This window comes from Pseudophryne corroboree, chromosome 1, assembly GCF_028390025.1.
Source record: "Pseudophryne corroboree isolate aPseCor3 chromosome 1, aPseCor3.hap2, whole genome shotgun sequence".
NCBI classification, from domain to species: Eukaryota; Metazoa; Chordata; class Amphibia; order Anura; family Myobatrachidae; genus Pseudophryne; species Pseudophryne corroboree.
In genome coordinates, this window is record NC_086444.1 from 790,329,079 (window position 1) to 790,356,419 (window position 27,341).

The 27,341-nt window shown below is 45.1% G+C and overlaps 1 protein-coding gene across 1 annotated transcript in view; it reads right to left on the reverse strand.

Moving 5' to 3' along the window:
• BANK1 (B cell scaffold protein with ankyrin repeats 1) overlaps nucleotides 1-27,341 on the reverse strand; it is a 1,166,863-nt gene that overhangs the window by 339,196 nt on the left and 800,326 nt on the right. The window contains exons 7-8 of the mRNA XM_063918381.1: nucleotides 24,514-24,604; nucleotides 16,194-16,442 (exon numbers count right to left, since the gene is read on the reverse strand). Coding sequence (XP_063774451.1) covers nucleotides 16,194-16,442; nucleotides 24,514-24,604 — 340 coding nt within the window. The remainder of the gene's footprint in view (nucleotides 1-16,193; nucleotides 16,443-24,513; nucleotides 24,605-27,341) is intronic.

Consider the following 27,341-nt stretch of genomic DNA (forward strand, 5'->3'; position numbering starts at 1 on the left):
GCCACATTATTAAACACATAGACGGGATCAAGGGACAAATATTAAGGAATCACGAGCCATATATATAAAACACAGATTCGATTAATGAGAAGAACAGAATAAATGCAACTTTACCCTTTTGACAGAACTTACTGGGGTTAGGAGGAGGCCTCTAAACTTCTGCTTCTCTCTCTAGCAGAAGTGACCTCTAAGTAACTTAACAGGAGTTTTGTTAGAGATGGTATACATATAGAGTGCTCCCACCCAGGAAGCACAAAATATGTTAGATACCCACGAAGACTAATATTGCATTTCACTGTTTTAGATGCATGTCCATCACAGGTAGAGGAAATTATCTCAAGGATACCGGGTTCCCTATGAACTTAGAATGGACAAGACACTGGATTGATGGCTGGGATAGTCCCAGTAGAGATATAACACACATAATTTTTTTTTTAAGGGGAACAGACCGATTAGGGAATCATTCCCCGTAGTGCCCAATCCAGATGTTAAACTTTGTAAAATCTACTTTGCCTTTACAAACTTACCTGTTACTAAACCCTGTGATTTGTCTTCAAAGTTTCCTCTTCGTTTCTTACGTTCACTGACAGGATTATAGTTCAAACGCCACATGCCTACTCGGTCTTTCAGAGCTCTGCCTAAGTCCAGTATATCTCACTAGCATAGGGACACCATTATCAGTGTGCCTGGTCATACACAAAGGGTGGACTGTCAAAGTCGAAAAATATTACAGAACACGCAGCACGTATAAAATATACACACATGCCCACTGCGTGTGCACTTGTTCCGCCATGCGTGCACATATCCGCAATTTGCGTATGGTCGCTCCCGCGGTCCTGCGCGTGGTGTGGGTATTTACGGCGGAGTTTGTGAACGCATGGAGGGCTATCAAAACATTATATATTTATTCCAAATAGTGCACATTGTACACATAGTCCCCCTGCACCACATCAGCAAGTATCAACAGTTTAAATGATTCCAGAACAAAGGGATTCACCTTTGCATGATAGGAGGGGACAGACTAAGGTTATAAGGTGGTGTCTGGTATCCAGCTGTAGGGTATTTTAAGGGTAACATTCCGGTGTTGCTTTGAGGAAGATCGCATGTTCCTGTGGATAGTTATGTGCAGAAGCAGAATATAGATATAAACTGTATTTACTGTATATTATGTATGCAGCGGAAATCCAGAGGAGACCACCCACAAGAACAGTTGAGAAAGACATCGCCCACCTTTTCAAACCAACCTATGACCTCTCCTGTACTGTAAAGATGCATCCCTGTGTCCAATGGACAAAGGGATTACAGTATCCATTGTATTGCTTTTGGAAGTATTGTATAAAAAGCCTGTTGCTGCCTGGCCGGACCAACAGGACACTCAACGTTATCTACCTGATAGCGGAGGACCAGACCGGGAAGCGCATGCGAATATTCTCACGTATGTACATTGACTGTAGCCATTTACTCTATTGTATTGTAGTGCATAATTTGTATTGTTAACCCCCTTTCAGAAATATTACTCTGTGGTGTCGGAACCCAGTGATTAACTACAAATCAGTGTTGTGTCCTCTTTTCCCTGCTAGGGTTTAAAGTGTATTACATTGCCAAACTGTATAAGGTTTAAAAGTGTATTCATTGAGTGTGTACGCGCTGCGTGTACTTTGTACCCCCAGCGCGGCGTTTGTACGCAGAGTCCGTACATGGTACGGGACTCATTACGCAAATAGCGTAAAAGGTACGTAGAGTGCATATTAAGTTTAGCGGCCGTAGCGGCTCCATGGTAAAAGTGTGTTTAAAGGTATAGCTTTATGTTTTAAGATAATATCGACATTATCAGTCGCCACACCTTAGGTCGGCACCTGGAATAGGTCGACATGGACAAAAGGTCGACATGAGTTTTTAATGGGTTTTTTTGTGTCATTTTCTCCATAATGCGACCGGGAACTCCAATTGGTGCACTGCGTCCCCTTGCATGGCTCGCTTCGCTCACAGGTTACCATTCCCAATTGTAGTCCACGTGGATCGTAAAGTATGAAAAAGTTAAAAAAAATGCAAAAAATGTGAAACTCATGTCAACCTTTTTCCATTTCGACCTTGTACATGCCAACCTTTTGTCCATGTTGACCTATATCAGGTGTCGACCTAAGGTGTGTCGACCAATTGGTGTCGACCTAAGTGTTGTTGACCTTATTGGTGTCGACCTAGAGTCCGGATACCCTTCTATTCTGCAGCAGTTTCCCAGTTCCGGAATCCCCCGTTTACTAATCTGACAGAGTGGCCGAGCTCCTGATTAGCTTCAGTGGTGCTCCCTTCCGTGTTAACGACTGCCACTGTGAAGTTGGTTCTTATGTAGGGGCGGAGTCCTGCGGTATAACAAGGTGGCTTAGAGCGTGTCAGGAGGACATGTGCCCTGAGCGCCACTAGTGACATGCAAATGTTTTTTCTTTCTTTAAACCCCCCCCCCCCAAGTATTCATTTATTCAAAACATGCAGAAGTAGCCAGACACTGTCTGCCTCATTCTATGAAATCACACGTTGAATGTCTACTGAAAAAGTTGGCTGGTTGGCTGGTCTGATGAAAAAGTTGGTTAGGTGTGTGGAGCACTGTTTTAGTTGGACAGACAAGTTGAACGATTGGAAGTTTGGAAAGTTGGAGGAAGTTGGTCTGATGTATGGCTAGCATTAGTCACATAGCTCAAAAGAAATACAGTATACTGTACAGGTATACGCATCACTGACATTCCTTTACCTAAGTGAATGCAGTGTACATTTATCCTAAAGAAAACTCATCTAAAATTCTTGTGTGGGTGTGAAATTGGAAAGAATGATTGCCATGTGAATGGCAAGGAAATCCTGATGTGTATATAACACCCGAGATGAGATAAGCCATATTGATCCTTTATTATCTTGTCTAGAGAAAACATTCAAACAAATTGGATTTCCAGCTTGGTTAATTAGGTACTGAGCTTTTGTCAGAAATTAAAGTCAATGCAAATCAGAGTTAACAGTGGAACCAATGGATCTTTTTGTTTTCAAATGACAAACCTTCCAAGATGCTCTAAAATCATTTGAGTGAGGATCTATAGGGGCATCTTACTTAACTAAAAAAAGACATGTTTAAAAAAAGCATAGGTACTGTAATGATTTCAATATAAATAGTAATTATGCTGATTCACAGGAAAATAATAATTTTTTCTGAAACTCCCTATAGATAAAGCTTCAGGCCCAGGTGGGTTTATTAATCATTTTTACCTTCTGTGATTTACTTGCCACTTCTCTTAGGGGTACATTTACTAAGCAGTGATAAGAGCGGAGAAGTGAGCCAGTGGAGAAGTTGCCCATGGCAACCAATCAGCACTGAAGTAACATCTATAATTTGCATACTATAAAATGATACAGAGCTGCTGATTGGTTGATGGGGAAATTTCTCCACTGGCTCACTTCTCCGTTCTTATCACTGCTTAATAAATGTACCCCTTAGTGAGTTATTTAATGCAGTGTCAGCAGATGGAGCCTTTCCTTCAGAAAGCTTTACAACCCAAACTTATCATTTCGCACCCTGGGAAAGATACAGCGGACTGCAAGAGTTATTGATCTACAGTATAGTGTTATTAAATTATTATATTTATTTAGGCTAAACTAAAATGTACATTCAGATCTACATGGATTGTGTCAGACAGACAGGTATCTAATAATATTGTATTTATAGGGGTCAAAACATAATGGAATTATATTTAGGACAATATGAAATATAATATCACAAAATCTGAGGTTCTTCAAATTAAAATGTACAAAATATGGCTTCATAACAAAACATGTATGGAAACCTTGGCACACAAAACACATCCACAATGGCAACTAAATATGAAACCAGCTTACTACAATTAATAGTACAACTCCCAAGATCTTGGCTGAATTATGAAATTTACAGTATCTCTGGTCTGGGCAACTGAGTATGTTGTAATTCTGCCCAAATAAATATATATAGTTTACACTATGCACAGTAGCGGATCTTGCTACGGGGATGCAGGATTTTTGCCCGGGGCGCCGTCTTCTGGAGGGCGCCACCGCCATAGTAAGATCCGCTACTGGTGCCCCCGGTCCTCGGTAGATGCAGTGCAGTGCGGTGTGCGATGAAGTCATCGCGCACCGCATGGCATTGTGGGAGCGGCACATAGACACTAGGGGTCGTGCTATGGGAGAGACATCATGACGTCTCTCCCATAGATCAGAGGAGCGGCACTGGCGGCCGGAGATGGAGGGCAGCAGCGGTCGGGAATCAGGAGCGGGGATGGTGAGTATTATTTTTTTTTTTCGAAGCGGCACAACTGTACTTGGGGCACAAACAGGGCACAACTCTACTGGGGCATCTACTGGGGGCACAAATGGGGGCACAACTCTACTGGGGGCACAAATAGGGGCAAAACTCTACAGGGGGCATAACTGACCATGCCCCTTTATGAAGCCACACCCCTATTTTCACCCGGAGCGCCACAAGGGATCCCAGCGTCGGTATGCTGACCATTAAAACATGTCTATTCCACAGTTTTGACCTTGATTCGTGACTCCTTAAGAGTGTTTAATAAGACTTTGGAGAAATTAATCTATGATTTAAATCTTACTTTATGGCTCTTTGTGGGAATTGTGTCTTTACATGATTTATTCTCTGTGGAGGCTCTCCTCCCCTTTCCATAATTATGAGACTGGTTTCATTTATTTGACACAGTTTAAGTTTTTCATACTGTATTAACAATTGGATCTCTGGTGTACCAGATTTGATTTCTTGAATTACTGAAATCAATGGAAGGTGGGGAGGAACATACACTGGAGTCCACAATTTTTACATGCCCATGTGTCCCCCATAGGGTTTCCGTCAACTCCACTGGTAGGAGGACTAACAGATGGTATTTATAAGTAAGTTAATACATTTAAATCACTTCTTGTCCCTCCCTCACCTAACCCACCAGCCACTGTCAGTGCGCAAGATCTTGCTTCCTATTTCAAGGACAAGATTGACAAGATCCGAAATGAAATGGTATGCTCTTCCACAGCAAGTGACCTGCTCAATTCCCTGCCTGAACCCTCTAACACCTTCTCTTCCTTTGATCCTACAAATGAAGATGAAGTATCTGCACTCTTTTCATCTGCCTACTCTAATACCTCTCCCCTTGACTCTATACCCTCACAAATTAGTAAAGCTCTGTCTACTGTGCTCATCCCAACCTTAACGAAAATCTGTAATCTCTCCCTGTCTACTGGTATCTTTCCTTCTCTATACAAGCATGCAGTGATTACTCCCATTCTGAAAAAACAAAACTCTGACCCGAACTCTCTCTCTAACTACCGTCCCATCTCTCAGCTCCCATGCCCCTCCAAGCTACTGGAGAGACTTGCCTACACTCGCCTCACACACTTTCTTAACTCACACAGCCTACTGGACCCACTTCAGTCAGGATTTCGTGCCCAACACTCCACAGAGACAGCACTGACTAAGGTAGTGAATGATTTGGTCACTGCTAAATCTAAAGGACATTTCTCTCTCCTTATTCTCCTTGATCTCTCTGCTGCTTTTGACACTGTTGACCACTCTCTTCTCATACAAACACTACAATCCCAAGGTATTCAGGACACAGCCCTTTCTTGGTTCTCATCCTACCTATCTAATCGCTCCTTCAGTGTTCGTTTCTCTGATTCCACCTCTACTTCGCTACCTCTCTCAGTTGGAGTACCGCAAGGCTCAGTCCTAGGTCCTCTGCTTTTCTCTATCTATACCACATCTCTTGGCAAACTAATCAACTCTTTCGGATTTCAGTACCATCTGTATGCGGATGATACTCAAATCTACCTATCCTCCCCTGATTTGTCACCATCTGTATTGGGCCGTGTCACTGAATGCCTTTCTGCCATTTCATCTTGGATGACATCTCGCCACCTCAAACTTAATATTTCCAAAACAGAATTAATTATATTTCCACCGGCCAATAGTAGTTTCCAACCTGATATCTCTATCACTGTTGAGAACTCTGCAATCACCCCTACCCCACAAGCTCGCTGCCTAGATGTCATTCTTGACTCTGAACTGTCCTTTGTTACCCACATTCAATCTGTCTCAAGATCATGTTACATACATCTAAGAAACATATCCAAAATACGCCCTTATCTTACACAAGACACAGCAAAAACTCTAATCCATGCTCTCATTATCTCCCGCATTGATTATTGTAATAGTCTCCTGACCGGTCTTCCCAAACATAGGCTCTCACCACTACAATCCATTTTGAATGCAGCTGCGAGGCTAATCTTCCTTGCCAGACGTTCATCGTCTGCAGATCCGCTCTGTCAGTCCCTCCATTGGTTACCGGTATTCTACCGTATTAAATATAAAATACTTTTACTCACATACAAGGCTATTAACCAAACTGCACCAACATACATCTCTTCACTCATCTCAAAATATCTCCCTACCCTACCTCTCCGCTCTGCACAAGATCTACGTCTCTCATCCACACGCATTACTTGTTCACACTCAAAATTACAGGACTTTATCCGGGCTTCACCCACTCTGTGGAATGCCCTCCCACGCACAGTAAGACTCGCCTCTAGTCTCCAAACCTTTAAATGTTCCCTGAAAACTCACCTCTTCAGACAAGCCTATCAAATTCCAGACCCACCCACATAACCTTCAGTGCTTCCCTATCTAATTACATCCTCTGTAGAGTATTCATAACATCACATATCTTGTCTTTCTTTAGTCTCACACCCTCCTGACACTTGGATAACTTTGTGGGGTATCATCATACAACCCATTAAGAACCTAGCAATCTGGTGCACCATTATGCAATAGGTAGCATCTATCCTTGTGTATCTATGCCTATCTCCCTATAGATTGTAAGCTTGCGAGCAGGGCCTTCCTACCTCTATGTCTGTCTGTTTTTACCCAGTTTTGTTCTATTACTGTTGTTCTAATTGTAAAGCGCAACGGAATATGCTGCGCTATATAAGAAACTGTTAATAAATAATAAATAAATAATAATAGAATGTTTTTGTAACTGCATCATTTCTCCAACTATTCAAGTCAGAAACAGTGTCGGACTGGGGCCTGAGGGGCCCACCGGGGGAATACTGTTGTAGGATCCCATGCTTAAGGGTGTGGCCAGGATCCAGTGGGAGCGTGGCCAGCCACCACAGAGGTTTGAATAACCATTACAGAGTACATGTTCTGTGCCCCTTGGTAAATGTATAATAAACCAAATTCTTGTGAAGTATAATGTAACATATGTACAGTATTATGCATAATTCAAGTGCACTAGGATAGAGTTTGGAACCTGATCCCTAGATGAGGAAAGGGCCCACAGGTAGTGGGGCCCACTGGTGGTTTCCCCTGTTCCCCTGTGGGTAGGGAGGCCAATCTCGGGATCCCGGGATTTAGGCACAAAAACGTCCGGGATTCAATCCCGGGATACAAAAGCTCCAATCCCGGGGATTGAGGGATCAGCATTGAGCATCCTCAGGACGCTCAGATGCTGCCCTGCACCCTCCTCTCGGCTTCCCCCGCATTTGAAGTCACAAAGAGCCGGCTGTGCGATTGGTGCAGGCGGAGAGACGCAGCGACAGCAGTGACTCACCACAGACCGAGTGCGTCTGTCCCGCCGCTGTCAGAGCACGCTGTGTATGTGCACAGCATTGGAGCCCAGGGCGGCATCTGCGAGTCATGGCAGTGCAGACCGAGCTGGCTACCTGAATCCCCTGAAGCAGGGGCCCAGTTCGCTGCGGCGTGATGGGGTATTGCTAAGGTGCAGGAGGGGCGGGTGATCCCAGTGGCTCCAACCGGGCATCAAGTCACCAATTCCAGGCAGAAGAAGCCTGTGAACCGCCCCCTTTGGGTACTCGGCTAAGGGCACCCTCCCAGTAGCACTCTTGCACCACTTCCTGGGCACATGCTGGTGTGTGTTCTCCTGGCTGGGGTCAGTGACCAGTGAAGGGCAGAGCAGTGTGCACAATACTTGCTGGCAGTAATGGGCCACACGTATACCCACTACTATCCCAGCATCTGACCGAGTTCCCACACACACAGCATGCTGATTATTACTGGGGCAAGGCTGGGGCGCCCTGCACTGACTGAGTGCACGCTCTGCAGCCCAGCACTACTCACCACTTGGCTGCATTTCAGGATCCCATAGACAGAGCGGATGTAGTCCATGTCAAAGCAGATGCCCCTCCAGCCCCGGTTCTGCCCCTCCAGCTCCGGTTCTGTTCCTCCAGCCCCGGTTCTGTCCCTCCAGCCCCGGTTCTGCCTCACCGGCTCCGTGGTGGGCTGGTACGGGCTGCTGGCCTTGGAGACCATGGAAGCTGTGGACGCTTCTGCCTCAAACCCAACCATGTCCTCGGCGGCTCTCATGCCTGCGGGGGTCCCCGGCACTCAGATCAGCAGGGTTGGGGGGCCACAGTCTGCACGATGCTGCATGGCCCCGGCCGCCTCTGCAGAGACGGATGTTTCCCACCCACCCGTGTTGTATGGTCAGTTATGTGTGCGGCGCGGGCGGGATGAGGGGATCGGACACATAGGGAAAAGCCAATCCCGGGATTGACCATTTTTCAATCCCGATACTCGGGATTGAAAAAATGGCCCGGGATTGGCCTCCCTTCCTGTGGGCCAGTCAAACCCTGGTCAGAAATACAGATTAAAATATTAAATATAATCTATCTCACATCTGATAAACTGCATAAATTGACGCCTGGTCAAAACTGTGTTGACACCAGTACAAGTTTGGTAATACTGTAAGTCCATGTTTTTTCTTACCCTGTACCTTTATGGTAGGACGTTATCTGTTTGGGTAGCAATGTCTACAAAGAGGTGTAAATACCATAGGTGCAGTGGGTGCAGCTGCTATGGGGCCCCCAGCTGAAGCCTCCTACTTTAGCTGTGAGCCCCATAGGGGAATTACTTCTTTTACCTTTGTTTTCTATGTGAGGTATTTTTGGCATTGGGTGGTACATGGGGCCCTTACACATGTTGCTATGGGGACCCAAATAACTAGTTATGCCCCTGGTTCTACACATTATTGTGACTCCCTCACCAGAAGTGACCTTGCTTCACCTATACTATAAATATATATTTTCGCCATTTATTTTTTGGCAATGAATAGGTTAATTAAGATGGATGAGGGGGAAGAGGGGGGGGGGGGGAGAGACAGATTGTACATCCTCACCTCAGTAATGTCAGTGGGAATTTCCCACTGTTATGTGGGCCACTGTCTGATCCTGCGGAACTCCGTCAGCGGTCAGCCACAGAACACTGCAAGTTCTGTGTGTGGGTTGGTGGGCCACAGGCGGGAGGACAGGACAGCGCAGGACGGGCGGGCATGAGGGAGCACAGCACAGGGCGGCCAGGAGCAAAGCGCACGGCGGGCAGGAGGGAGCGCGGTGTGTGACGTCAGCACGTCACATCGCGAGCCGGCCGGCCGGTACTGGACGGGACTATGTCTTTGCTGCGCGATCATTCATTACCCCCAGGAATTTCATTTTTACCCCATTTGGGGTAATTTACCCCTGTTCCCTGACCATTGCCCTATTGTTATGTGATTTGGATGAGTTGAGATTAGGCTGTGTAGTCTGAGCTCTACTGTTATTGAACATACCCCCAGATACCTGCTATAAATCTGGCTAGGTTTACCGTGAAGTGCTGCTTGTTCTCTCCTATATGCTTTTTGGTGAGCCAGTGCGGTCTCCCAGCTGTTGCTTGTAAACTGCAGCTGCACTCCTGCGATCATATATTATGTCTCCCAGAATATCTACATGCTGCTGCCCCTTATTTGACATCATGGAGGTCACCGTTGTGCAGTGAGGGAATGGTGCCGCTCCCTGGAGCATGAACTGTAGCGATGGCCAGCGACCATCAATGGTTAACAACCATTGAGGATTTGTCACTGATAGTCAATAGTTTTTCCATCGATGGAGCAGATCTAATGGTTCTCTGTCATCAATGGCAGCCAGGTAGTGATGGTATGCGCACATTTTCCATAGATGCGCCCCCTAATGTTAACCACTAATGGCACCATCGATGGTTAACCCATCAATGACCATCCCTAATGATCAGTGCATGTGTCCACCATTGGTAGCAGTGGGAGGGAGCTGCTATAATTATGCGTGTGTGTTTGGGTGGGTTGTGTGCTTGGGTAGCTGCGTGCAAGCATCAGACTCGGTGCATACCAGGGAGTCAGGACAGACAACAAATTATATAATAGATATACACATTCATACATGCATGAAAGATATAATTTCTCCTAAGAATGTAACAGTTTGTTATTGCTGAACAAAATGTGTTACTAGAAGCCTTTAATGAGCTGTAGTGACAAATTCAATTGTTGCTTACATTTTGTTTACCATTTTGACATTGCAATAAGCATACCAGAGTTTGAAGAATAGCTACTAATGTGCTACCATATATTTACATACCATTTACATCCTCTAATCCTTTAGGTGTAACATTTTTTAATTTAAACAATATTGATGTTCTACCTAAACAAAAGTTTGGGTACCTTCAGGGTACCTTACTTATCTTGGAGTCATGTTTTAGTGATTGTCCCAGCATTTTGAACACCCCAGATTTACTAAAGGCCTGTCATAAAAACATCTTTGTACACCAATGAACATATAATGAATATAGCTCCTTTACCATAAACTTGCCCTTAATAAAACTAAGTATGAATTTTGCCCTCTAATATGTTAATAAAATAATATTGCCCCTATTACACTAAGAATTACTAATTACTAATATTATTTGACTCCTTGATTGATTTTATTCTAAGTGTATTGTGATTTCTTTACCTTTTGATTGGGCGGGTAGATGGACCATATTTGTGGCAGTTTTTTCCAGGGGTTTTGACCAAACTACCAGGGCTATGGCCATTTGTAAACCAATGCACATCACTGTCATAAGTATTACAATTCAATACGCTGAATATAATATCCAGTGGTTTGTAGTTCTATAACATTGGCAATGCCCCATGGTTTCAACCAGGAGTGTCCCTGGAATCAGTTACATAGTTACATAGTTACATAATTGTTGAGGTTGAAAAAAGACAATTGTCCATTGAGATTAACCTATAGTGCTATATGATGTATTATCTCCAATTTAATTATAACCTTCGATGCTATTTTCCGCTAAAAATTTATCTAATCCTTTCTTAAATGCCTCGATTGAATCCGACATTACCACTCTCCGACAGTGAATTCCATAAACTCACTCTCCGCACTGTGAAGAATCCTCTCCTACGCTTGGTCTTAAACTTCCTCCCCTCCAACCTAAGGGGATGACCCCGTGTCCTGTGTACAGAGCTCTTAATAAGTATATTGCCTGAAAGTTCCTTATATTGCCTCTTGACAGTGGCGGATCCAGGGGGGGGGGGCACTCGGGCCCGTGCCCCCCCTGTCATTTGTGGCCTCCGTCCCCCGTCCCCCCGCCGCCGGCGCCGCACAGGGAGATGACGGGCGCCCGCTGAGATTGTGTAATCAGCGGGCGCCCGTCTCCCTGCACAGCGGCAGCCGGAGGCAGGAGCACACTACTGAGCTCCAGCTTCCGGCGCTGTCACTGTGCAGCGTGCGCTATGGGAGAGACGTCAGTCATGACGTCTCTCTCATAGTGCTGAGGAGCGGACGCCAAGAGGAGGACTGCAGTGGTCTGGAAGCGGGAATGGGGCTCGGTAAGTATGATGGTTATTTCTTCCTTAATGCAGTGGGGGCATCTACTGGTGGCAAACTATGGGGGACATTACTACTGGGGGGCATCAACAAGGGGCATTACTACTGGGGGGGCATTACTACTGGGGGCAAACTACTGGGGGCATTATTACTGGGGGGCATCTACTGGGGGCATTACTACTGGGGGGTCATCTATTGGGGGCATTACTACTGGGGGCAGCTACTGGAGGACATTTTTACTGGGGGCCATCTACTGGGGACATTATTACTGGGGGGCATCTACTGGGGGCATTACTACTGGGGGTCATCTATTGGGGCAAACTCCTAAGGGGCATTACTACTGGGGCAAACTACTGGAGGATATTATTACTGGGGGGCATCTACTGGGGGCAAACTACTGGGGGACATTATTACTGGGGGGCATCTACTGGGGGCAAACTACTGGGGGATATTATTACTGGGGGTCAACTACAAAGGGGCTAACTACTGGGGGCATACTACAGGAGGGCATTACTACTGGTGGCGTAACAACAGGGACATTACTACTGGCGGCTTAACTACAGGGGCATTACTACTTGGGGGCTAAACTACAGGGGGGTCAAACTACTGGGGGCATAACTACAGGGGCCAAACTACTGGGGGATAACTACAGGGACCAAACTACTGGGGGCATTACTACTGGGGGCTAAACTACAAGGGGGCAAACTACAGGGGGGAATTACTACTGATGGCTAAACTACAAGCAGGCAAACTACTGGGGGCATTACCACTGGGAGGCTAAACTAAAGGGGGCGGGGGTAAACTACTGGGGTCATAACTGCAGGGGCATTACCACTGGGGGCATAACTACTAGGGCGCTAAATGACTGGGGCATTTCTACAGACAACATTACTACTGGGGGCAATACGAGCATTGCATAAGGGGCACCACTACTATGGGGTCTATATAAGGGGCGCAGTACAGTGGACATTGCATAATGAGCGCTACAACTGTGGGCATTGTATAAGAAGCGCCACCTCACATGCACCGAAGCCACACGCAAATGTACTTGCCCCTTTCATGGTGCCCCCCTATCATTTTCTTCTGGATCCGTCCCTGCCTCTTGATATATTTGAAGATATTAATGAAGTCCCCTCATATGCGCCTTTTTTCCAGCGTAAACATATCCAGCCTAAGTAGTATTTCCTCATAATCCAATAACTCTAGGCACTTAACTAATTTTGTAGCTCTTTTCTGAACCCTTTCTAGTTCAACTATGTCTTTTTTATAGTGCGGAGCCCAAAATTGTACACAGTATTCTAGATGGGGCCGTACCAATGCTTTATACAGTGGCAGGATTACACTTTCATCCCTGGTCTCTAGTCCCCATTTTATGCATGCTAATACCCTATTGGCCTTTACTGCAGCATCTCGACATTGTGGACTGCTGCTAAGTCTATTGTCAATGATCACCCCCAAAACTTTCTCCAATAATGATTTTCCAAGAATTACCCCATTCAATGTATAGTTTGCCTCTTTGTTTTTGATCCTGAAAAGCATAACTTTACATTTCTCTATATTGAACCTCATACTCCCCTTTGTTGCCCAACCCCCCAGTTTAGTTAAATCGTCCTGAAGAGAGTCAATGTCCTGATCTGATCTAATTATCCTACACAGTTCAGTATCATCCGCAAAAATTGATACTTTACTCTCAATACCATTTCCTATATCATTTTTAAATATATTAAACAGCAGTGGGCCTAGTACAGACCCCTGAGGTACACCACTTAATACTTTAGTCCAACTCGAAAATGTTCCATTGACTACAACTCGCTGTTCTCTATTTTCCAACCAATATTTGACCCAAATACAAATGCTGTCACCAAGCCCCAACTCTCTTAACTTAAGACACAACATCGTGTGAGGTACTGTGTCGAAGGCTTTTGCAAAATCTAAGAAGACCACATCCACAGCATTTCTGTTGTCTAAATTTGCACTTACTTCTTCATAGAAGTTAATTAAGTTAGTTTGACATGACCTGTTTTTCACAAACCCATGCTGGTTCGCACTAATTATGTTAAGGCATCCCAAATACTCCTGAATGCTATCGCTTAACACTCCTTCCATTATTTTCCCAATTATAGATTTTAGGCTTACTGGTCTGTAATTCCCGGGATTAGATTTAATTCCCTTTTTAAAAAGTGGCACCACATCTTCAATTCACCAGTCCCTTGGAACCTTGCCTGTCATGATGGAAGCTTTAAAGATTAAATGTAATGGCCTAGCTATCTCTGAGTTTAGCTCCTTGAGAACCCTTGGGTGCAGCCTATCTGGCCCCGGTGATTTGTTGATCTTAATTTTATTCAGTCGTTTCTTTGACTACATCCTCATTTAAACTCGAGAAGTAATTTTGGTCCTTACTATTATCTTGTTCTATTCCTACCATTTTTTCCTCTATAGTAAATACAGACAAGAAGAATTTATTCAATAACTCTGCTTTTTCGTAGTCACTATTTAACGATTCACACAGTTAATTTTTTAAGGGTTCTATACTGTCTTTTTTTTATCCTTTTACCATTGATATAATTTCTTGGGGTTACATTTAACTTCCTTTGCAATCAGTTTTTCATTTTCTATTTTAGCTGCTCTAATTTCCTTTTTGCATAGTTTATTACACTCTTTGTAGTAGCGGAAGGTCTCCAGACTCCTGTCAGATTTAAATGCCTTAAATGCTCCCCTTTTTTTGTCCATCAATACCTTTACCCTCTTATTTAGCCACATAGATTTGAACCTGCTTCTCTAACTTTTGCTGCCCTTTGGAATGTATTTATGCATAAATTTGCACAGTAACGTTTTAAAGGTGACCCACATTTCTGCAGTACTCTTACCATTAAACATTTGGTCCCAATCTACGCCCCTTATCGATTGTCTGAGCAAGGTAAAATTAGCTTTACTAAAATTAAAAGTTTTAGTCAAACCCTTATAATGCTGTTTTTGGTGACATATTACGAATGTGATCTAATTGTGATCGCTATTTGCCAAGGGCTCCCTTACATCAATGTTAGTAATTGTCTCTACATTATTTGTTATCACCAGATCTAGTGTGGTGTTGTTTCTAGTTGGTTTCTCAATCACTTGGGATAAATAGTCATCTTTAAGTACATTTAAAAACACCCTACCCCTTGCTTTTTCAACTGCCTCCAATAACCAATTAATGTTAGGATAATTAAAGTCCCCTATAATTAACACTTCCCGCATTTTTGCTGCCTTTTCAATTTGCTGGTGGAGTTGCACTTCGTCAGCCCTAGTTATATCTGGCAGTGACACTCTTTTTGTTTAGTTTCTGAAAAGCCCTCCACTCGTCGAAGGCCCAAAAAGGGGGCATGGCGTAACAGGAAAGGGGTGGGACCTCATGGGCCGCCCCTGTTTTCATCACTCTGACGGCCCAGCATTCCCCCCTGCTATTTAGTAAGCACACCCCTTAATGTCAAGAACATTTTTAAAGCATTAAAGACACATTAAGTGCTCTTTAAATTTCATAACAGAGCTTGCAACGTTTTAGCCATAAAGCCTTGTTAAAAAGATGATGCTTTTGCTCTTCTCTTTAGAAAGTCAACCTTACATATAGAAATTAAGTTACCTGTTAAAAATGATATTGAAAACTGCAAATGAAGCTCAAGGCCTATTGCCAATTGTTCTCAATACCTAATACATTCTCGCTTGGAGATTAGCAACAAAACAAGACACACTGATGGACATTTACAACAGATATAATCCATCATTATAAATATTTTAGTGCAGATGACCTTTTGTTACAAATATGCTTCAAATGTACACAAGCAGTAATAGTGAACAGATTTCTAAAGAACAGGGTGAAACTCTGAGAAATGTAACATAATACATAGCATCCAATCAGATATTAGATTGAATAAGTGCTACAGCCAAGCTAATAATTTAGTGGTTGGAATGGATTGTACCATATTATTAAATAAGTCACAATCACTGTCTAAAGTTAACTTGACATTTCTAATGAATAAATATTAACTAACAGGTCTGCAACATATTTTAATCAAACTAATGTTAACCTTACCTCTAGGCACTTGCTTATCTCCATGACTACAAAAGCCATGGCTTCCTGTTTAGTACTACAGTGGAAGTGGAGGTGGGGGCAGCTAAGCAGGGATGCAGTATGCCATTGCAGTCATTTTTGCAATAATATTGATGGCCTTGACCTTTTGCAGATCAGTGCATACAAGTAATTATTTTTATTTATGAAAATAGCAAAAGTGTGGTGAATGCTTCAGGATATTATTGAGAGATCCAGCATAGGTAGGGAATACAATATTCTGAGCTCTTATTAACCAGCCCGTGTAAATATTTAAGTTAATTTATTGTAAAAGATTGCATGATCAATTGTACATTTAATGAAAGATGCACTTTAAAGAGTCTTCAAATGTATGTAATAAGTAGTGTTCCCATATAACCTGTTGGGCATTTCTGTTGTAGCTGTTCCTTACCTTGTAAGACATAAGATAGATCATTTGTAAAAGGCCCTGAGGGATTGTCAGCAGGTCCTAATAGGCAATAGTCATCAATCATGTCCGATGTGCCATCAGAAACGCGGCACTCTGAATGCTTTCCTGTTCCACCATTTTTCTCTGGGCACTTTATTACAGGATACACATGTGCCTCTCGCTCTGTTTCACTCATTTGGTGCAGATTTTCTTTTTGTTCTTTACCACACCAGTCTTTTAGAGACTGCTGATCTGTCATGTTAGGGATAAAGCATAAAAAATAGACCATGGTAATTAAAAATAGTGCTTAAAAGGAAATGAGTTATCTCCACATTAATATATATTATAATGTAGCCTAGTAATGTTGCTTGTGATATATTACATAGGTTTGGGTATGAATTGCCAGATTACATAAACTAACATCTAACAGCAGTTTATTTTGCCTCCAATATGATTCACAGTTACTTTAGACTATAGAGAATTTTAGAGACTTGTAATTCCCCCGTTCCTAAAAACACTTCTAAAATAATTCCAAGCAGGACTTAAAAAAAAGATATATATATATATATATATATATATATATATATATATAAAAATAGCACCATGTGTTTAAAGGGATGTGGTCAAAATAGCAGCAGTAAGGATCCCAGCAGTCAGGAGATCGACAGCGGGATCCTGATGGCCAGAATCCCAACTCATTCCAGTGCTAAGTACTGGGGTTGGGTTAGGGTTAGGCTGTGGTGTTGGTTGAGGTTAGGGTGCAGAGGGGGCAGTTAGGGTTAGGCTGCAGGAGGGGGAGGTTATGGTTAGGATGTGAGAGGTGTGGTTTAGGGTTAGGATTTGGGGTAGGGAGAAAATACTTGCTGGGATGTGTTGGGAATCTGGCCGTCTGGAATCTGCTGTTGGTCTACTGACTGTTGGGATCACGAGTCCCGAGGATTTCATACCCAACCCCTTAAAATATCCATTCTAATTATGGCCATACACTGGTCATACACTGGCCAATCTGGTGAAACAATTAGGTGCCTGGATCTCTGTGACCTTTTGCCATACACAGATGTGCGTATATCTCCAGATCTATCAAAAATTGATGGAGCTTCACTAGCGAGGTCAGTCAGACTGTCAAGTGCTTTCATTGTTTGACTGCATCTATCATCCAGACTGATCAACATCAGATGACTCATAATCAAAAGAAATGGCAGTCATAATCAAGAGGTAATTTGCCGTCATACAAGTGTATAACATTTTAATTAGCTGTCAAAGATTTAGCATTATGGGCATTAAAAATGTTTGTTAAACCCTATCTGAAGATGTTGCAAGCATTTCATATGATGACTCCATACGTAAGGACATCACATCACACCAGACCATCAGTAACCAGCTTTCTCCCATCCCTTACCACCCCTCCCCATCCCTCCCACCAACCCTGACATCTTTCTCCTATGCATCTGGAGAGGAAGTCATGGCCCTCATTCATTCCTGTCCCCTCACCACCTCCCCACTTGACCCTATCCCCTCCCGCCTCCTCCGCTACCTCTCTCCTTCTGCTTGTTCCCATCTTTCCCACCTTCTCAATCTCTCCCTCTCATCAGGCATTGTCCCCTCTGCCTTTAAGCATGCACTCATCTCTCCTATTCTTAAAAAACCTACCCTTGATCCAAACACTCTCTCCAACTACCGACCCATCTCTCTCCTCCCTTTTGCCTCCAAACTCCTTGAGCGTATTGTCTACAACCGCCTTACTTCCTTTCTTTCCTCAAACTCACTACTTGACCCATTCCAGTCTGGCTTCCGTCCTCTCCACTCCACTGAAACTGCCCTTACAAAAGTATGCAATGACGTCCATGCTGCTAAATCTAAGGGACACTACTCTCTACTTATTCTACTGGATCTCTCTGCTGCTTTTGACATTCTGGACCATCCTCTTCTACTGCAAATCCTTCACTCCATTGGTTTGCGTGACACTGCTCTCTCTTGGCTGTCTTCCTACCTCTCTGACCGTTCATTCTCTGTCTTCTCTCATGACTCCACCTCCCCCTCACTTCCACTAACTGTAGGAGTACCCCAAGGTTCTGTCCTTGGTCCTCTTCTCTTCTCTCTCTATACATCCTCACTAGGTAAGCTCATTACTTCTTTTGGTTTTCAATATCATCTCTATGCTGATGACACCCAAATCTATCTTTCCTCTCCAGACCTCTCCCCTGCTCTCCTCACTCATATCTCCAACTGTCTCTCTGCTACCTCTTCCTGGATGTCCCAGCGCTTTCTTAAACTTGACATGTCTAAGACCGAGCTGATCATCTTCCCTCCCTCCTTACAATCTCATTATCTATTGATGGCACTACTATCTCCTCTAGCCCCCAAGTGCGCTGTCTTGGAGTAATCCTTGACTCCTCCCTCTCCCTCAAACCACACATTCAGCACTTCTCACAAACCTGCCATTTTCATCTAAAAAATATTTCCAGGATCAGACCCTTTCTGACCCAGGATGCTACTAAGACTCTTATCCACTCACTGTCATCTCCAGACTGGACTACTGTAATCTCCTCCTGACTGGCATTCCTGACAAACACCTCTCTCCACTCCAATTTATCCTCAATGCTGCTGCCCGGCTCATTTTCCTCACCAAACGCACTACGTCTACCTCTCCTCTCTTACTAGACCTTCACTGGCTCCCCTTCCCTTTCAGAATCCATTTCAGGCTTCTCACACTTGCTTAGAAAGCCCTCACCCACTCCTCTCCCATCTACATCTCTGATCTTATCTCCCTTTACACTCCCACCCGTCCTCTTCGCTCTGCTAATGCACGACGACTCTCCTGCCTACGGATTACTTCCTCTCACTCCAACCTCCAAGATTTTTCACGTGCTGCATCACTTCTCTGGAATTCCCTACCTCTCCCCCTCAGACTCTCCACCTCTCTACAAAACTTCAAATGGGCTCTCAAGACCCACCTTTTCACCAAACTTAGCCAAATCTCATCCTAACCCTCTGTTCCACGTTCTCTATGTACCCCATCTGTGTCACCCCTGTCTGTCTACCCCTCCCCTTTAGATTGTAAGCTCTCACGAGCAGGGCCCTCTTCCCTCATGTGCTTATCCTTTGTCTTACTTTAATAATCTTCAACTGTACGACATCCAGCAGTCTTCTGCCACCTGATACTTATTCCAGTGTCATCTGCTGATGTAACTATGTTTATTTACCCTGTACTTGTCCTATACTGTCATCAACTGTAAGTTGCTGTTTTCCTGTTTAATTATTTATGTACTCTGTAATTGGGCGCTGCGGAACCCTTGTGGCGCCATATAAATAAAGGATAATAATAATAATAATAATAATTAATAAATTATACAACCTACTTCATGCAATGTACATTTTCCAAGTGCAGAATTGAAATTCCTTGCTATACCTTGTTTTTGTCACCAGATGGCATCAGCTTGACAGAATTGTACTCAGGAAGTCATAGGAATGAAAGTAAGCAGTACAATTTTAATGAGCAGTTCTATTCTCTATGCCGTGCTTACGGAAGAGGCACTCCGTGGCAATGAATATTAGCTATTTTTTTCTTGCACCCAATAAAGGGGTGCAGGAAAATGGCAGATGATTTGTATCCATTGTAAGAAGTAATGTGCGCCATTGGAAACATTATTTGAAAATACATGCAGCCACAGGATATACGTTTAAGATACCGGCTGTCGGGATCCCGGCAGTCAGAATACCAACGCTGATATCCCAACACCTGTCAGAATACCGATGCTGGAATCCTGAACAGTTCAACATCCCCATGCTTGAATCCCGACAGCCGAAATCCCGAAGGTAAATAAAACTGGGAGTGCTAGGCTGTGGGGGTGTGGCGGGGAGAGTTAGGTTTAGGCGCCACCTGTGGGGGTTAGGGTTTGGCTGCGGAAAAGGGAGGGTTAGGCACCACCGGGGGTGGGAAAGGTTGGGTTTAGGTACTAAAGGGGGGTGGTTAGGGTTAGGCTGCAGGAAGGGGGGGTTAGGTTTAGACACTAAGCAGGGTAGTATATAACAGCTACATAATGGGGATAAGGTGCAAGCAGCGAGATTGCTGAACTATTTAGGGAGTCAGGGAGATTGCTGCTATTTCATGGAGTCTCCTGTAGAATGTGGGAGGGTAGGCAACTATGATGTAGATATTCCAAATACATCCCCAATATACATGTTATAAAGTATATAACTATGCTAGTGAAGCAAGCTAAAACCCTGTTGACAAATATTAACAAAACTAAATATTTAGCTAATTCTTTTTCTAAAATATATTCTACATGATGTAAAACACACTCGGGCAGATGTATTAAGCCTGGAGAAGTGAGAAAGCAGTGATAAGTGCAAGGTCAGTGCCGTAACAACGTGTGTGCCGAGTGTGCGCTGCCCACAGCGCATGGGCACTGCAGGCGCAACCGGCACACTCGCTCTCCGCTCTCCCCCCTGCCGCCACCACCTCTCGCATCCAGTGCACGCAATCAATGTAATTAGTTTGCGACGGCCGCCCGCCCTCTCACCCGCAGGTGGCCTGTGTCCCTGTTAGCAGCTAAGCCGTTGCCTGTGTGATGTGCAGAGCTCCGGTCCCCGGAGCTCTGCCTTGAACTCGGCGGCGGCACACGTGATTACAGGAGCTGGAAAGCGCAGGAGCAGACCGAGGCAGTGTGGGGTGAGTTACAGAGACGGAGGCGGGAGGTTACAAGTGGCAGCCGCAGCATTAACGCACACTTAGCTCGGCACTGGCAGCTCCACACTGACTGATGTCATCACGCACTGTTCCCTACACCCCAGTTTCTCTGCTCCCCTCAGTGTCACCCACTTGCTCTGTTCCCCTTACTCACGTCTCCCTACACTCACCCTCTCTGCTCCCTACACACACTTGCTCTGTTCCCATCACTCACTGATCCCTACACTCACCCTCACTGCTCCCTACACCCGCTCTCTACTCCCTACATCCACTTGCACTGTTCCCCTCACTCACTGATCCCTACACCCACCCTCTCTGCTCCCTACACCCGCTCTCTGCTCCCTACACCCGCTCTCTGCTCCCTACACCCACTTGCTCTGTTCCCCTCACTCGCTGCTCCCTACACCTACTCTCTGCTCCCTTCATCCACACTCTCTGCTCCCTACACCCACCCTCTCTGCTCCCTACACCCACTTGCTCTGTTCCCTTCACCTACTGCTCCCTACACCCACCCTCTCTGTTCCCTACACCCACCCTCCCTGCTCCCTACACCCACCTTCTCTGCTCCCTACACCCACCCTCTCTGCTCCCTACACCCACTTGCTCTGTTCCCTTCACTCACTGCTCCCTACACCCACCCTCTCTGTTCCCTACACCCACCCTCCCTGCTTTCTACACCCACCCTCTCTGCTCCCTACACCCACCCTCTCTGCTCCCTACACCCACCCTCTCTGCTCCTCACACTCACTGCTTTCTACACCCACTCTCTGCTCCCTTCACTCACTGCTCCCTACACCCACTCTCTCTACTCCCCTCAATCACCCACCCTCACTGCTCCCTACACTCACCCTCACTGCTCCCTACACGCACTCTCTCTGCTCCCTACACCCGCTCTCTGCTCCCTACACCCGCTCTCTGCTCCCTACACCCACTTGCTCTGTTCCCCTCACTCGCTGCTCCCTACACCCACTCTCTGCTCCCTTCACCCACGCTCTCTGCTCCCAACACCCACCCTCTCTGCTCCCTACACCCACTTGCTCTGTTCCCTTCACTCACTGCTCCCTACACCCACCCTCTCTGCTCCCTACACCCACCCTCCCTGCTCCCTACACTCACCCTCTCTGCTCCCTACACCCACTTGCTCTGTTCCCCTCACTCACTGCTCCCTACACCCACCCTCCCTGCTCCCTACACCCACCCTCTCTGCTCCCTACACCCACCCGCTCTGCTCCCTACACCCACCCTCTCTGCTCCTCACACTCACTGCTTCCTACACCCACTCTCTGCTCCCTTCACTCACTGCTCCCTACACCCACTCTCTCTACTCCCCTCAATCACCCACCCTCACTGCTCCCTACACTCACCCTCACTGTTCCCTACACCCACTCTCTCTGCTCCTCACACTCACTGCTTCCTACACCCACTCTCTGCTCCCCTCACTCACTGCTCCCTACACCCACCCTCTCTGCTCCCTACACTCACTTGCTCTGTTCCCCTAACTCACTGCTCCCTACACCCACCCTCCCTGCTCCCTACACCCACCCTCTCTGCTCCCTACACCCACCCTCTCTGCTCCCTACACCCACCCTCTCTGCTCCTCACACTCACTGCTTCCTACACCCACTCTCTGCTCCCTTCACTCACTGCTCCCTACACCCACTCTCTCTACTCCCCTCAATCACCCACCCTCACTGCTCCCTACACTCACCCTCACTGTTCCCTACACCCACTCTCTCTGCTCCTCACACTCACTGCTTCCTACACCCACTCTCTGCTCCCCTCACTCACTGCTCCCTACACCCACTCTCTCTGCTACCCTTTCTGCTCCCTACCAGGGCCGTAACTAGATGTGTGCCAATGGTGCCTTGCCCACAGCGCAAATGCACTGAGAGCGCACCATCTGGCAGCACATTCCTAACCCACATGGCCGCTATCCCCAGCCCGACTCACTCCCGCTGGCACCTGGCCCCTGCTTCCTTTGCTGCAGGGGACTCAGTAGTGCTGGCTCAGTATGTGGGCAAGCAAGGTGATCGTTCGTGGCACTGCTGCTGCCTGCTGCAATCATCCTGCTAGCGCAGTCTAATCTGACGGCGCCCACTCACCACTATCAACTCCTCAGCGTCCAGGCTTCGCTGACCCGGCCCTACGGTCTCCGCATTGTTCATTCAGCGGTATCCCAGCCTCTGCACCGATCACCAGCAGCGGGCTGTTCTCAGACATAGTTGCGGCGATGGCTCCCTTACCTTCCCCCTGCAAGTTCCATACTTGTCGGTGCCGGGAGCAACTGCATCATGCAGGGGGAGCGACTGCGGGGGAGAGAGGATGGAGGAGCAGCAGCTCTGGTTCCCGAGTCCCGGGACATAAATGTTCGCCTCTGGATGCCGGATCGCCACCCCCTGCAACTCGGGAGAGACAGCACTGCGAGGAGCTGAGAGCTGGGGGAGGAGGAGGAGGACTCGGCCAGGAAGGAGAAGGAGAGAGGCCTGCCACTCTGCCAGCTGGTCACAGTTAAGTATAATACACACACAAACACTGTCACTCACACACACACACACACACACACACACACACACACACACACACACACACACACTCTCTCTCTCTCTCTCTCTCTCTCTCTCTCTCATGTAAAAAGGAGGACTCTGCTTCCCAATGTGTAAAATGAGACTCTGCCTGCTTAATGTGTAAAAAGAGAAATCTGCTGCCTAATGTGTAAAAAGGGGACCCTGCATGCTTAATGTGTAAAAAGGAGACTCTGCCTGCTTAATGCGTAAAAAGGGGGACTCTGCCGTTGTAATGTGTAAAAAAGGGGACTCCGCCTGCCTAATGTGTAAAAAAGGGGATTCTCTGCTGCCCTAATGTGTAAAAAAAGGGGAATCTCTGCTGCACTAATGTGTAAAAAGAGGGGACTCTCTACTGCCGTAATGTGTAAAAAAGGGGACTCTCTGCTACCCTAATGTGTAAAAATGGGGACTCTCTGTTGCTGTAATGTGTAAAAAAGGGACTCTGCTGCCCTAATGTGTAAAAAAGGGGACTCTCTGCTGCCGTAATGTATAAAAAAGGGGACTCTCTGCTGCCGTAATGTGTAAAAAAGGGGACTCTACCTGCCTAATGTGTAAAAAAGGGGGTCTTTGCTGCCATAATGTGTGAAAGGGAGCTCTGTGGCCATGCTCCTATAGTTTTTGGCCCTGTTTTGTATATCGGGGGTGGGGGCGCCGATGCTGTTTCTTGGACACAGCGCTAAAATGTCTAGTTACGGCACTGTGCAAGGTGATAATACACCAGCCAGTCAGCTCCCGTCAATTTACATATTGGAGCTGATTGGCTGGTGCGTTAGCACCTTGCACTTATCACTGCTTTATAACTTCTCCAGGATTAATACATTAATACATCTGCCCCACTGTGTGGACATGACAAATGGCAGTAGTTGGAAAAAAAAAACCTGACAGCATTTCGCTTTTTTTCTACCTTTTCTGATCATCTTTTAGTGTTTTGACATTTACTTAATGGTAAGTGTGTGAAGCTATCAATAACCTGTGGAAATACTGCCAACATTTCAACGCTGCAATGAACAGGCATAGGAATGTGTCTTTAGAACCACAAATGAAAAAATGTTAAATTGATGTGATTTACCTGCACACTCATCCATGTCCACATAAACTTCTCCATGCTCAAACTCTACCAGTTCCCTGGGTGTATCAGTCTGATTACCTTTCCCGATTTCCTAGAAAATAGTAAGGAACAGAAATATCAGCAGTGAAATAAACAAATTGCCAGGAATAGGCAAGTGCAATACAAGTCATTTTTTATTTTAATAATCTTACTGGCTGATACAGTTTTTACATATATAACATAGAAATGTCATTTCAATTCCCTCTCACCTCAGAAGTGAATTCGGTCTACAGTAATTTGCTCAGACTAAAGACAAACGTTACCTTGACCAGCCTGATCTCTGACCTTTATTACACAGTGGCCAGTTGCTTATATAACCCATCCCTACCATGCCTCATTATCTTATAAGGTTGGGATAGTCTATAGTAAGGATTGGTAAAGCCATATCTACAGTCATTTTAGAAATAAAATCTTGTTAAATAATAATTAAAAAAAAAACGATAGCAAATGTGAAACACAAATGCATTGCTCTCTGCTGTTTTGTCCACATGATTTATTTTTGTACACACCATAACAGCGGCTAATTGTCCCGATGGTCAGACCGAATTCCTTCCGGCCCGGACCATGCAAGATTGGCCATATACACTGCATGATATAATGATACCTAGTTACATCCTTTATTACACTGAATGGCCAGACATATACAGTATCATCTGATTGGCCGCGTAGCACGGCCGACCAGACAATGTGGCATGTGACCCGCAGGAGCACGCAATTGTGCGTACATACTAGACGATGTAGATGATTTGTCGTTCCAACGCGTCCCGATATCATTCTGGTGTGTACCCACCCTAAGGCCGGCACATCAGAAAGACTGGCGATAAGACCGATGGATGGGGCAATTTCCCTTCGCCCTGGACCATGCTAGATTGCCGGTACACACCAGGAAGATTTAATGAACGGCTGAATAATCACTGTTCCATCCTTTATTAATATGCATTGCATCGCATCCGATATCGTCTGGTTGGCCGTGCAGAAGATCAACCAGAAGATGTTGCATGCGCGCAATTGAGCGTACACATCAGATGATATGCAAATTGTGCCGATATCGGCCTGATGTGTTCCCACCATAAGGTTGGGTACACACCTGAACTATGGCCAATTGGGCCAATGGTCGGATCGAAATCCCTTTGGCCCGGACCATGCCTAATTGCCCGTAATTGCCCGTACACACCTGCCCGATGAAATGGAGGGCGGAATGATCACTGTTCTGTCCTTCATTACAAAGAGCTGGCTTGCATGCAATATCTTTCGGTTGACCGTACAACACGGCCAACCAGAGGATATCACATACAACCAATGGGAGCATGCAACTGTGCGTACACACTTGACGATGTAGATGATTTGTCGTTCCAATACAGCAAATCGGTCCAATATCGTTCTGGTGTGTACCCACCCTAACTTTAATTTAGCTTCAGCATGCTTTAACATAAATAATAATAATAATAATAAATAACACAAATAGCACATTTCTCTGTTTCAGTCATATCAATGTTAGGTCTTCCTATGACAAAGATCGCCTTGTGGTGGGTGAGCTTGCTTACTTGCCCAAGCTACTGTAGCACTAAGAATTTATGTGTAAGAATTGTAATACACAGTTAAATTAGTACAGGACAATATTTTTTTTGTTTTTCATTACTTGTCAAATCTTGACACACAAAACTATTCTGAGCCGCTTAATTATTTCCTGGAGTGCCATTTTCCTTCATCTGTATCTACATTCTGCACTGGCGCTGGAGATACTTTTCCGAAAGTAGAGTGTGCACATGTTTAATGAGTGTGAGATATATAATGTAATATATTCTTCTACCTGAATAAAGACGGAGTATTAACATAAATTGCTGTGAGACTTGTCACAAGGTCAGCAAAGGGCAGCAGCATATGAAGATGGCAAAACCATTGTTATATTCACATTGTTAGCCAGAGATAGTGAGTTCAAAATGTATTGCTTCACAAAGTCGATCAGAGTAAGTAGTATTAATTAAGTTATTTGGGAAGAGCTAATGTAGTTAAATATCATCTATGTTGATCATTTAGTACAATGTTATCCAGTCATATTCCATACTAATCATTACACTTGTTATCTTTAACAAACCTGCCATATTAAATTGTCCTCCCTTTATTTTTTTTTTATTTTTTTGAGAAAAAGTTTTATTGAGTTTTGTACTTTTAACAAGATATTCGTAAGATATACATTACAGGAATCACACATCGGTACATATCGTAGTTAACTGTTAAATAACAGTGACAGCATATCTATCCATGTACAACATTGAGAGAGTGAAGAATCAAACAGGCATGTATGCTAGTGTATAGAGAGTTGCCAATAGATAGTGTAATACATTTGGTGTGTACCGTAACTAAGGGCGAAGGAATATCTCTTAATGAAGCATTATAGCTTATAAAAGAATAACAAAGAGTAAGCTTAAGATTAGAAGTAGAAGAGAAAAGAGACAAGGAGGGGGAAGAAAGAAGAGGGGAGGGAGGATTGGAAAGGGAGGTAAGGGAGGAATGGTCGGGCGGTCCCAGTCGCCTGGGCAGTGCGTCAGATTATCCTCATTTGGATAGGGTATTGTGATGGTTCCCTTTGTCTTATATGGTAGTTAGTGGAGGTTCAGCACCGAAGTGTGACGTCCAGGGTGACCACGTATTGGTAAAATTATCTCGGGTGTCCCGGAGAACCGCTGTAATACGTTCCAATCTATAGGTTTGCCATATAGCGTTAATGGTAGCAGGGGTCGTGGGGGGTGACAGAGATTTCCAGTTGGCCGCGATTTGGCATTTGGCCG